General features: G+C 49.1%; 3 protein-coding genes across 3 annotated transcripts; 2 read left to right on the top strand and 1 right to left on the bottom strand.

The window, feature by feature from the left end:
- Positions 1–2,516: 2,516 nt before the first annotated feature.
- Pmar_PMAR007380 (cathepsin D precursor, putative) lies at positions 2,517–3,632 on the top strand (the record flags this gene model as incomplete). Its single annotated transcript, XM_002788253.1, has 1 exon — positions 2,517–3,632. The coding sequence occupies one exon, from the start codon at positions 2,517–2,519 to the stop codon at positions 3,630–3,632; it is 1,116 nt and encodes a 371-aa protein (XP_002788299.1).
- Positions 3,633–5,066: 1,434 nt separating this feature from the next.
- On the top strand, positions 5,067–5,459 carry Pmar_PMAR007379 (hypothetical protein; the record flags this gene model as incomplete). The annotated part of the gene is made up of 1 exon (XM_002788252.1): positions 5,067–5,459. One exon carries the CDS (start codon positions 5,067–5,069, stop codon positions 5,457–5,459), a length of 393 nt encoding a protein of 130 aa, XP_002788298.1.
- Positions 5,460–8,201: 2,742 nt separating this feature from the next.
- Pmar_PMAR007378 (hypothetical protein) lies at positions 8,202–8,659 on the bottom strand (the record flags this gene model as incomplete). Its single annotated transcript, XM_002788251.1, has 2 exons — positions 8,202–8,239; positions 8,389–8,659. 2 exons carry the CDS (start codon positions 8,657–8,659, stop codon positions 8,202–8,204), a joined length of 309 nt encoding a protein of 102 aa, XP_002788297.1.
- Between the last annotated feature and the right edge of the window lie 1,962 nt (positions 8,660–10,621).

Below are 10,621 nucleotides of genomic sequence, written 5' to 3'. Positions count from 1 at the left end.
GTCTCGAGCTCCTGAGTTGCACCTGCGTAGTCTTTTCTTTTCATCATATGCCAGCTAGCCCCAAAACAGCTACTGAGGTAGCAAGCCCACAGAAAGGTATGGGCTGGATAAGAGCCGCTAGTACGATTGTCATGGGCTGTGTCGGAGTTGGGATCTTGGCACTGCCGCGTACGGCAGCAAAATCCGGTTGGCTCGCTGCCCTGATTGGTCTAATTTTTGCCGCACTCGTGAACCTCTACAACAACATTATTTTGTGGCGTACTCTACACCTCGCCGCCGAGGGCAAAGGCAGAGTAGTTAGGTCTTACGAAAATGCGATGCGATACACCTACGGCATCGGCGCGTCGATCTACAGCGGGATCATCGTCCACGCCGGACTCATCTCGGTCTGTGTCGCGATGCTTATTTTGATGGGGAACACCACTGCGGCTATGACTCGAGTCCTCGATAGGCGTGTTTGGATCGCGCTGTGGACACTTGTGGGTATACCTTTCTCGTGGATAAAGGAGGTTAGAGACGTTGGCTTCATCGCGGTCTTGGGTGTAACGTCTGCTTCTGCGATGGTGATTGTTATTATTGTTGCATCGGCTGACAGAATGGCCACTGATGGCATTCCTGCAAATCTCGCAGTCGTGCCCAGCAATGTAGTGGAGTTTATAGCCTCTTTGGCCTCTTACTTTTTCGTCTACAGCTTCACTGCGGCGACACCCACTATCTGCTATCATATGACTAAGCCTGGGAATTTTCCCAAAACGGTGGTGGCCGCGACCATTTTCATCACATTATTATATTCATCTGTAATGGAGCTAGGATACGTAGGCTATGGTCAATTTCTAACGACAGTCGATACAATTGTGAATGCAATTTCCCCACCTGGACAGACACTCGACGTATTTGGGTGGCTCATCAATATTGCAATCCTTGCAGTCATGTTGCCGCACTATCTGGTCTTATTCACACCGACAGCCAAACAAATCGATGCAATGTGTTCCCACATCGGTGAAAGGAAAGGGTGGTCTGTTGGTCGGTGCAAAATTGCGGCGCTACTTTGTCGAACTTCTCTTGTGATCCTTGAAGGAGGTCTCGCCATTGTCATTCCCAAGGTCAGCAGTATTGTAAGTCTCATAGGTGCTTTTTGTTCGACGCAGATTACAACTCTCTTCCCCATAGCTTGCTACATGAAGGCAAAGAGAAAGCATCACCTGCCCTGGCCTGTATGGGAGATACTTCTCCATTCCTTGCTCGCTATGGTTGCCTTTGTTGTGATGGGAATTGGGATCTATGGTGCCATTATTAACTTTTGAGACTCCACGGACGAGAGGCATAGGCCATGATTTCATTGTTCTAGGCTAGAACTTCTAGCTGAAGGCTCTCACTATCGAACTGTTTACCTGACGGATTCACCATTCTTTCACTGAGGAATTATGCTACGCTTATAAAGCTTCCATTGGGTCGATGCTGTTGTATACAGACATATCGGAGATGAGCTCCCTCACAATCGCATCGCTTTTAGAATTGTGATAGTTTGTATGATGCGATTGGCTATCGTAGTTCTTTGTAACTCATGTTCTTCGGGAACCACCGTAGTGGGAGTATCGTCTCAAAATGTTGTTTCCAGTTGATCAACTGAGAGCTTCTTGTTCTTGACTCCGGCAGTACACTCAACAATATCCGGTTGTCGCCTTCTGCTGGCACTGATGGACCCCAGAAGAGTCTAAGTTTCAGACTCCAAGAGGGCACGTCATTGAGTTTCGCGCGCACATTGTATGACAGATAGCCCGACTCTACACCGCCTACGCCGCACTAGATTGTCGGATAATCATTCTCCGCGAGCTGCGAACTGATAGGCACAATATTTATCGTTGTGTTCGTCGATTCGCAACAGTGTCTCGTCTCCACACGATACAATTTTAAACTGCGAGAAGGCGCCGCCCTATGAAGGGTGTTCTTGCTCTGGGGCAGCTATCGGATGAATAATGTATATCATCCATTCATCACGGCAGTCAAAGGTGATCAGAGCTCTCCAGTATGTAGAATAGACTGAACTTCAGTCACTGAAGCACCGTTCAGATTAACGATAGACCTTCTCCCATCATCTACGAAACATTTTTACTGGAATGTGTTAGATGATTGTTGAGCAACTGCAACTTTTTAGTCCTTCAAGTTTATAGTGTTCTGCCAAGGCCTGCTACCTCTCTTGTGGGCCTGCGTGCCAGCTTGCACGTATGCAGCTGTGGTATCAAATTCACTGTTGAACGATCAATAATGTTGAGATTGGTACCGTAGCCGTGTTGGCTCAAGTTATTAATTGTCGACCACAATGCCTGGCGATGCTTTGCGTTCTTGCCAGTCCCCCGACGATGCACAGGCTCCTCGCATTCCCACCTCTCCTTGTCTCGGTGCTGATTCCTCTGAGCCTTTTGGAAGCAACGGTACACGCTATTCATCAGGTGCGCCCGAGCTGCGAGACAAAAACGTGTCACTCAGCTATATTGAGATCCAAAATATTGACCAGAATGCGTTCTCCTATGCCCGTCCGACTGCTCGCCTTGGTTTATGTATTTGACGTGTTGGAGGTCTCCCGAGGAGCAACTCTCAAGCTGGATGTGCAGTACGAAGATATGCCTCAATACGGCCCCGGATTGTATCATACTCTGATCGGCGAGAATGGCCAGAAGCTACATGCTCTCGTTGACACTGGATCGGGTTTTTCTTTCTTCATCTGGAAGAATTGGTACGAGAAAGCCAGTGGACACTCCTGTAGTACTTGGCCCATGGGGTGTTACGAATGCTCGGAGCCTTGCTCGGTGGGTAAAGTTACGGGAACTGCTACTTTCGTGGACAAATACACAGTGAAATTTTTCCAGCGGAAATCGAAACTAACTATGGGTCAGGTGTCGCAGATCCTCACATTCGGGCTGATATTCGATCAGAAACCTCCCGTCAGTGAAGCTCCCCCGACTAACTTGTTGGGTCTTGGCTATGATGAAGGTGATGTAAACTTCCCGTCTCTGATGACGCAGTTGCGATCATTAAAAATTATAACGACCGGGATCATTGCTCTCTACTTGTTTCCTGCCGATGATCCCATCGAAGCATCGGCTGATGGAGGCCTACTCTTGGGTGGAGGCGACTCAGCGTTATATGAGGGTGCATTGAAGTATGTCGACTTCTCTACCAACGAAGGGTACACGGTTAATATTGACAAGCTACAAGTCGGTGATGGACATATAACTTCTAGAATCAACATGAATCTAGATCTCGACACCGGTGCCAACGATATATACGTCCCAGTATCACACTATGACGCCCTCATCAATGATATTAGAACTCAAACTGACAAGGCTGCGTTTAAGTTCAACCCAATGAACGAGCACTGGTATTTCCCTTGCCAATACATGAGCAAGTTGCCACCGTTGAGGTTTCACTTGGGTCCTCAGGGCACAACTCCATACACGATGACATATAGGAACTATGCCAGGAATCAAAATGGTGTCTGTCTACTCATCATCTTGAGGTCCTCAGGGATCGTGTGGAGTTTCCCCGATCGTATGCTGATCGGTAACTATTTTGAGTTCGACCCTACTCTCAATCGAGCCGGAATCGGCAAGCTGAAACCGCGATCTCTATGAACAATCCCATTATTTTATGGTCTTGAATTTACGGTCTACAGCCGAATGTCCTTCTTTATCGTTGATCATTCTATGACCGTTCCGTGAGAAGACCCCCGGCTGGATTCGCCACTCTTGTAGCATGGTTCTACGAAAAAAAGGTTTAGAATGCTGTTTGGCGAATTATTCAGTCGATCGAGAGTTTATTATTTCGGTTGATGAGCTGACTATTTTCGCAGACTATCACTTATCTTACAGGTATAAAGACATTGGAGTTTCTTGAGTTCATCATGAGTGCATCATATTGTCGAACAAGGGTACGAAGCGGGCGCTTCGTGAGGAACTTTTTGGGGTGCCAGTGATTGCAACGCGGAAGGCGCGTCTCAGAAAGTTGACGAAAGTGCGCCCTAACAAATCGATTATCAGGGCGCGCGCTAATGTGCGTGCAAGCGCGCCTCGTGAAATGGACATTCCAGTCGTTTGAAGTGAAGGCGGCGTGTGAGAAGCATCAGAGTAAAAGAATTCGAAAATGCGCACCTACTCCAGCCACGTTGTGAAAAAAAGCGGAGCGTAGCGGCTATAGGCTTGAAGCCTATCGTGCGAACGCCTAACGACGCCCGCCGAAAATCCCGAGAAACCAGTCTAACCCCACTTTCTCCACGGTATGGAAGCGAATAGGGCTGAAAGTTGAAGCATATAGGTTTTCGAGCATGGGGAATCCGAATCTACGACTGAAATTAACTCAGGAAGTACGAGTGATACTGAACACGCAAAACCGGCCAGAGAGGGTAATTACTATAACTTTTTCTCCCAAAAAGTTGATAAGTGGCTTAGTTTGGCCGCTGAACTTCAGCGACGTGCCCAACATCGAGGTCTCAAATTCGAGTGATTTTTCGGGGATCGGCTCTCAATTTGATGATCGAGTAAGTCGATTTCGCTGATAAGAAAATCAAATTGAAGTCATTAATTTCCGAGCCAATCATGACTGATCATATCACGGCACGACTTCTTTGCACTGCAATCTATGAGTTGCGATGATGCATGACAACATCTAATGACATCGCGTTATTACATCATGGTGATGTAGGTCGGAAGCTCTTTTCATGGGAGTTCGAGAGTGTATCATTTGCGTGGGTAACGCAATGCAGGCGCGGCGCTGAGGGGGGGCACCGGGGGGCGGCCGCCCCCGGGGGCCCTGGCCCCGCCCCCCCTAAGGGGGGGCGAGGTATATGTATATACTGTATGACCTGTACCCTATCTTTCGCTTCTATGAGCGGGAGAAACATTCCCTCTGGCCTTGCGCGGCGCGATTCTTCGGCACGCACGCGATGTCACGCCGGGCACGCATGCTCATTTGCCAGCTCCCCATTCCTTTCGATGAGCACTATTCCCGAGATTTCACGTTTCACGGTAACTGGGGGTTTCAGTCGTTTAGTTATCGACTGATCATATACAATGGATCGTTTCCTAAAAAGAGCTCGTACCGGTACAGCGTACCCTGAGGATATCTCGGTCACTGAGGATGATGGCAGGGTTGTGGTCAAAGGGAAAAATTTCCTCGCCAATGATCAAAACAGGTCATTCCTGCCGGCTTGGCAAGACAAATATCCTTGGTTGGAATACTCAACCCAGAAGGATGCTGTTTACTGCTACTACTGCAGACATTTTGGGGCTCCAACGGCGGCCAAGCCATCCCCGTTTTTCGATGACCCGCATGGATTTTCCAACTGGAAAAAGGCTGTCCAGAGATATGACGAACACTCTGCTAGCGAATATCATCAGAACTCTACCAAGGGCTACTTCGAATGGAGCAGGATGAAGGAGAAGGGGCAATCAGTAGTTAGTTAGTTAGTTAGTTAGTTAGTTAGTTAGTTAGTTAGTTAGTTAGTTAGTTAGTTAGTTAGTTAGTTAGTTAGTTAGTTAGTTAGTTAGTTAGTTAGTTAGTTAGTTAGTTAGTTAGTTAGTTAGTTAGTTAGTTAGTTAGTTAGTTAGTTAGTTAGTTAGTTAGTTAGTTAGTTAGTTAGTTAGTTAGTTAGTTAGTTAGTTAGTAAGTTTGTTTGTTTGTTTGTTTGTTTGTTTGTTTGTTTGTTTGTTTGTTTGTTTGTTTGTTTGTTCGGGAGGCACGACATCTGCCAGTCGTAGCAGTATGGTCGTATCGCCTCTTGCCACCATAGCAGGCAGCAACTGATCGGTTCATCAGAACCTCTTCTTGACCTGATACATAGGCCAGCCCAGCCCACGTCTGACTCTTTATTAATCTACGTAGTTCTCCTTTTCTTACCCTCGCCCCATTTGGGCGCTACTCTGGCAAGGAACTTACGTAGCCGGTATATCTCACCAGCCTTCCCGATAAGACACTCCCTGATCAGTGCCATTCCTTTGCCAGTCCTCTCACCTGCACTGCATGAGTACAGGGGGTCATGAACCCATATCTCCTTCCTGACACGACTCATTCTCAGGGACGCACACCAAACGAAGTGTGCGAGTGTTTCCTTATATATTCCGCAGTGTCGGCATCTTCTTCCGCCATTCCCTCTTGAAAGATGCTGCACGAAGCTCCTCGTTGGGCTGTGAAAGCTCAACATTTCGAACAGTCGTCTCCTATCTCCAGGCTTCCATTTAAGGGTGTGCCGAGTGATTCTGTTGATTTGTTTCCTGCCAAGTCCCAGTCCGAACCTCGCAATCGCAAGGGAGCCGCGCTGTTGCCTCCAATCCATCTCCAACTGGACTTCTGCATGTTGTACTATTTCTCGGCGTGTAGCCGATTGAGGTATCTGAACATTCAGGAAGGCAGCGCCGGCTGCTCGACGAGCTCCTCGGCCTGCGCTGATATCAGCTAGTTCGTTAAATAAGTGTCCGGCATGGCCTTTCACCCACCATAGATACACCTTACTAGGAGGCGTCCCTATATGGGACGAGATATTGCTGTGATCGGTCCATCTCTCGATGAGCTGCAGAATCTCATGCACCAATCTGGTACTACCTCGAAATCCTTCGTAGGCCTGGCCGATTGCCCGCAACGCTGCTTGCGAGTCGCAGCAGATAAGAATGTTGCGGTGTCGCTCCCGCTCGGTTGCGTTGAGAGAAAGAGCCCATTCCAGAGAGCTCTTGATCCCAAGTAGTTCACACTGTGCTATATTAGCAAGAGGACTAGTGTAATATGATCGACTTTCATAGTTATCCGAGGGAAGATCCAGCGGCCTCACTACCCCTATTCCCGTCTTCGCGGCCTTGTTACCTCTATCGGTGATGGATCCGTCTGAGAAGAACACAAGTCTGTCATCGCCCACTTGTTCAGGGGGATATCCTGTTCCGATGGTGATCTGGAGGGCATCGCGCCGTGATTCCATGGGCGATGATGACCAGTATTCCAGCCTCTCCGAGTTATTGAGTTCCGTCACTCCCCAGGCTTTGATGTGCTTAGCCGCCTCATGCGACGGTCCCACATGGTTCTCTCTCGTCCTGTGTAGATTAAATGAGGCATATCTGATGCGGGCTTGCACCCAGAGAGGGATGCAGAAGGATCCTAGCATCCGTATAGCGAGCCTGTTCGGCACAGATCGCGCGAGTCCGAATAGCCTCTTCACGAAACGCGTTTCGAGGGATTCTAGTAACACTCTTGCCCATTTGAACGATGTACAACCCCCCCCATACCTGGCAACCATAGGTTGCTATGAAAGTGATGTGCGTTCTCCATGCTAAAGCTGCAAGGATCACCGAGATTCCATAGTCCTTACCAAGCATTTTATTGAGGTTCATCAGACACCTGAGTGCCTTACCACCGGTTCTTTGGAGGTGAAGCTTTCAGTTTGTACCTGGCGTTATCCAATAGCCGAGCCATTTCATGCTCGGCTTGATGCCGTCGGCTATGAATTGTAGCTCGGTGTTGCTCAGCACAGAAACCACATGTGAAGTGGTACGGTCACTGTCAGTGATCGATTCAGATTTTGTTGGGTCGAGATCAAGTTCAGACGAGGCGCAAAATCCCATCAGTACTCCGTGCGCATTTACAAGGCCCTGGCAGAGTCCTAGTATGCCCGCTGCTAGGATTTTTATGCATATACCGTCTGCAAAGAGTGCTACTTCGATCCTGTATGGTCCACTAAGGCATGAAATCTTTTTCGCCGTCCGCCAGGTGGCAGCAGAAAAGCACACAGGTGCAAGTACCCCTCCCTGGGGGATTCCGATTTTCCTATAGGTTTTACTGGATCCTAAGTGAATGTCACCATCACGAAGATACGAAGCTATGAGAACACCCCAGGCTGGCTTACCCGTTAGGGCTACGATTTCTGTTGTAATGTTGCCATGACTGATCTTATCAAAGGCCGATGCCATGTCAATGTCGAGGTTATCGAGAGGTCAGATTCATTCGGTTTCGTGAAAGATACAGTTGAGTGTACCGCAGTGCTGGTGTTACGTCCTCTTTGGAACCCATGGATGCACGGAGGTGTATCCCCGAGGTGCTTCACCAGGCGGTTCTTTAGGATCGTCTCGAGGAATTTCCCGAGGCAGGAGGTCAAGGCTATTGGTCTCCAGGCTTTGGGGCCCTGGCGACCATTGTTTTTGAAGATCATGACGAGGTCTGCACGCTTAAAGCAACTTGGAAAGTGTGCAAGCCTCATCATTGCCTGGAGCAACCGCTTTATCGAGAAGCGAAACCAGGTGGAATTGTTGACCGCGTATATGATATGCTCGTTATGAATCCCATCCCATCCAGCCGATTTCTTCGGCTTCAACCCTTTGACCGCTCCGTCAATCTCTTGGTTCGACACCGGACCTCCGAGCTCTTCTAGGTTGTCTATGGCCTGGCGGCTGCCACTGCCATCCTGCTGTGGATCAGGCGGTCCAGTAATACCGAAGAAGTGCTCTAGAATCTCGTGGTCATCATATGTTGCCAAGGTCGGGGTGCGTGGTTTGAACCTGCGATGAAGCTCAATCTCGTCCATGGACTCAAGTCTCTGTGTGAAGTATTTCCGCTTGGCCGCTTTGATAGCATTGGAGTAGCCTCGCTTGGCCGCCTTAAGCTGGACTCTGAGCGAGTCACGCATATTGACGTGACTTCATATATGAAGTCACGCGTTTTTATGTATTTTCTATTTGTAAAAGTTGCGCACAATGGAACCACTGAAACCCGGCACCTGCTCATCCGCCCCCCAAAATCCACTACGAGATCACGGGCTGTCCAAACAAAGGGTGAGAGAGAGGCAGACAGACCGCAACCTTAAATGGGTTCTCATCGACAGCACGAGGTTTCTAACTCGCGAAAGCTATAGCCAAGTGAGTTAAGAGCTGAATCAGCTGAGCAGCTCAGCTGATCTCCTTAACCACTAGAGCACATCGTCTGTTTGATGAGTTTACCCACTGAGCTGTGGTTTGATGCTAGCCAGCTCGCTCGGCGAGCATGACAGAGACTCTGTGCGAGAGTCTTTAGTCCGTTCGGCGAGCCACAGCTGTGGGAGCCAGTCATATCCTGTCAGTATGCGGCCGGTGGTGATGCATCATCGAGGCTTACTCGATGAGCGGCTTCATCGCTGGTCGTGACGCTCACGAAGAGGGGATCTCAGCCGTGGCTGGATCAGTGACGATTCGGAGCTTCTTACATGCGTCCAGCCGAGGCTGCTGGCCCGATGCAGCCTTGTAGGCTGTAGATCGTGGTGGCCACAGCTTCCACACAATGGTGGTGGCGGCTGAGAGCACAATGACAGGATGTGGATATCTGACTTGATGATCGCTGGCTGACGGTTGGCCGGAGCATTGTCAAGTGAAAGATAGGGCAGGAGAGGAGAAATGTCCCGGGCGGGTTCGGGATGGAAAACAAAGGAAAACAAGTCTCGAGAGGCCGAGCCAGCAAAATGGCGTCTCGAACTTTTTACCAACGTGTGGCACAATTATTGTCCCACAAGGATCGGGGAAGAGTCGTTCCCCGATAAGCCGGATCTCGATAGATTTTGACCGGTTGATAGTCAGGGCCTAATACAACCTTCGGCTGTGTTATGCCCACTGTCAACCTCGCACCAAATTCGTCGCCCCTAAGGTACTCAATCCGCCCCAAAAATTGCTCAATCCGCCTCTAAATGACTCGTACCGGCCCCTAACTTTTCAAGCTACCCGAGCGTCCCTGAAGCTTTACTGCAAGCATGTCAGTTGGCTTTGTTGACTCAGTCAACTTGACTGCCATGACATCTTGAGGAGAACTCTTGTGCATCACGCTTGACCTTGGCCGTCTCAAAGACACATGTTCGAACTTGACCAGCCACTGGCTTGAATGTTTCGAAACCTTGGCCGACGCAAGGATCAATCTAGTTTCACATCGTTGTGTTGAGCCGTGCTATCTACTGACCTTGGCCGCCCTGAACACGTACTGAGTGTATTGAACTCCACCACGTTACTACATTTATTAGCTGAGCACACTGGTATGGGTTACTGAGACAGAGACTGTGCCATGTATGTCAGTCTCAAAGAAGCTGGTACGATAGCGGATGACTCATCCAACTTTAGAACGCATGTGGCATATTTGAGCAATTCAGGGGCGGATTGAGTAATTTAGGGGCGGGGCAAAGAATCCGGTTTTTTGAACCTATGCTATATGCGATAACTATTGGAGTTATTAGGCTACTAGGGATATTGAATTTGCGTTGTGGATTATGCTCAGAAATAGTATGTGAATAATCTTCTTCTGAATTACCGAAGAACAATCTCGAGGGTTCGTCGAGGCTCGAGGAAAACGCGCAATCTGACCGAACCCGGGGAATACCATCCTTTCGACCCGGGGAATCGGCATCTGCCGAATATCTGGCTGTCGCCGCGACTGGCAGCGTGCCACAGCGAAGTGATTCGCCTCGGGCGAACAGCAAGGTCGTGCGCGGGTATTCAGTATCTCGCAGATAGAGCCTATCCGAGTCAGGTAATCAGACAGCCTCCCAATGCCTGAGGCTATCAACTGAGCGGTCTAGCCTCGACCCTTACTTTTTCTTCGCGTGGAAGTGCTTTGCTAAAGGCATCCTGAATTG

Source organism: Perkinsus marinus (assembly GCF_000006405.1).
Source record: "Perkinsus marinus ATCC 50983 genomic scaffold scf_1104296928640, whole genome shotgun sequence".
Lineage (NCBI taxonomy): Eukaryota > Perkinsozoa > Perkinsida > Perkinsidae > Perkinsus > Perkinsus marinus.
This window is presented reverse-complemented; position numbering and strand designations above follow the sequence as displayed.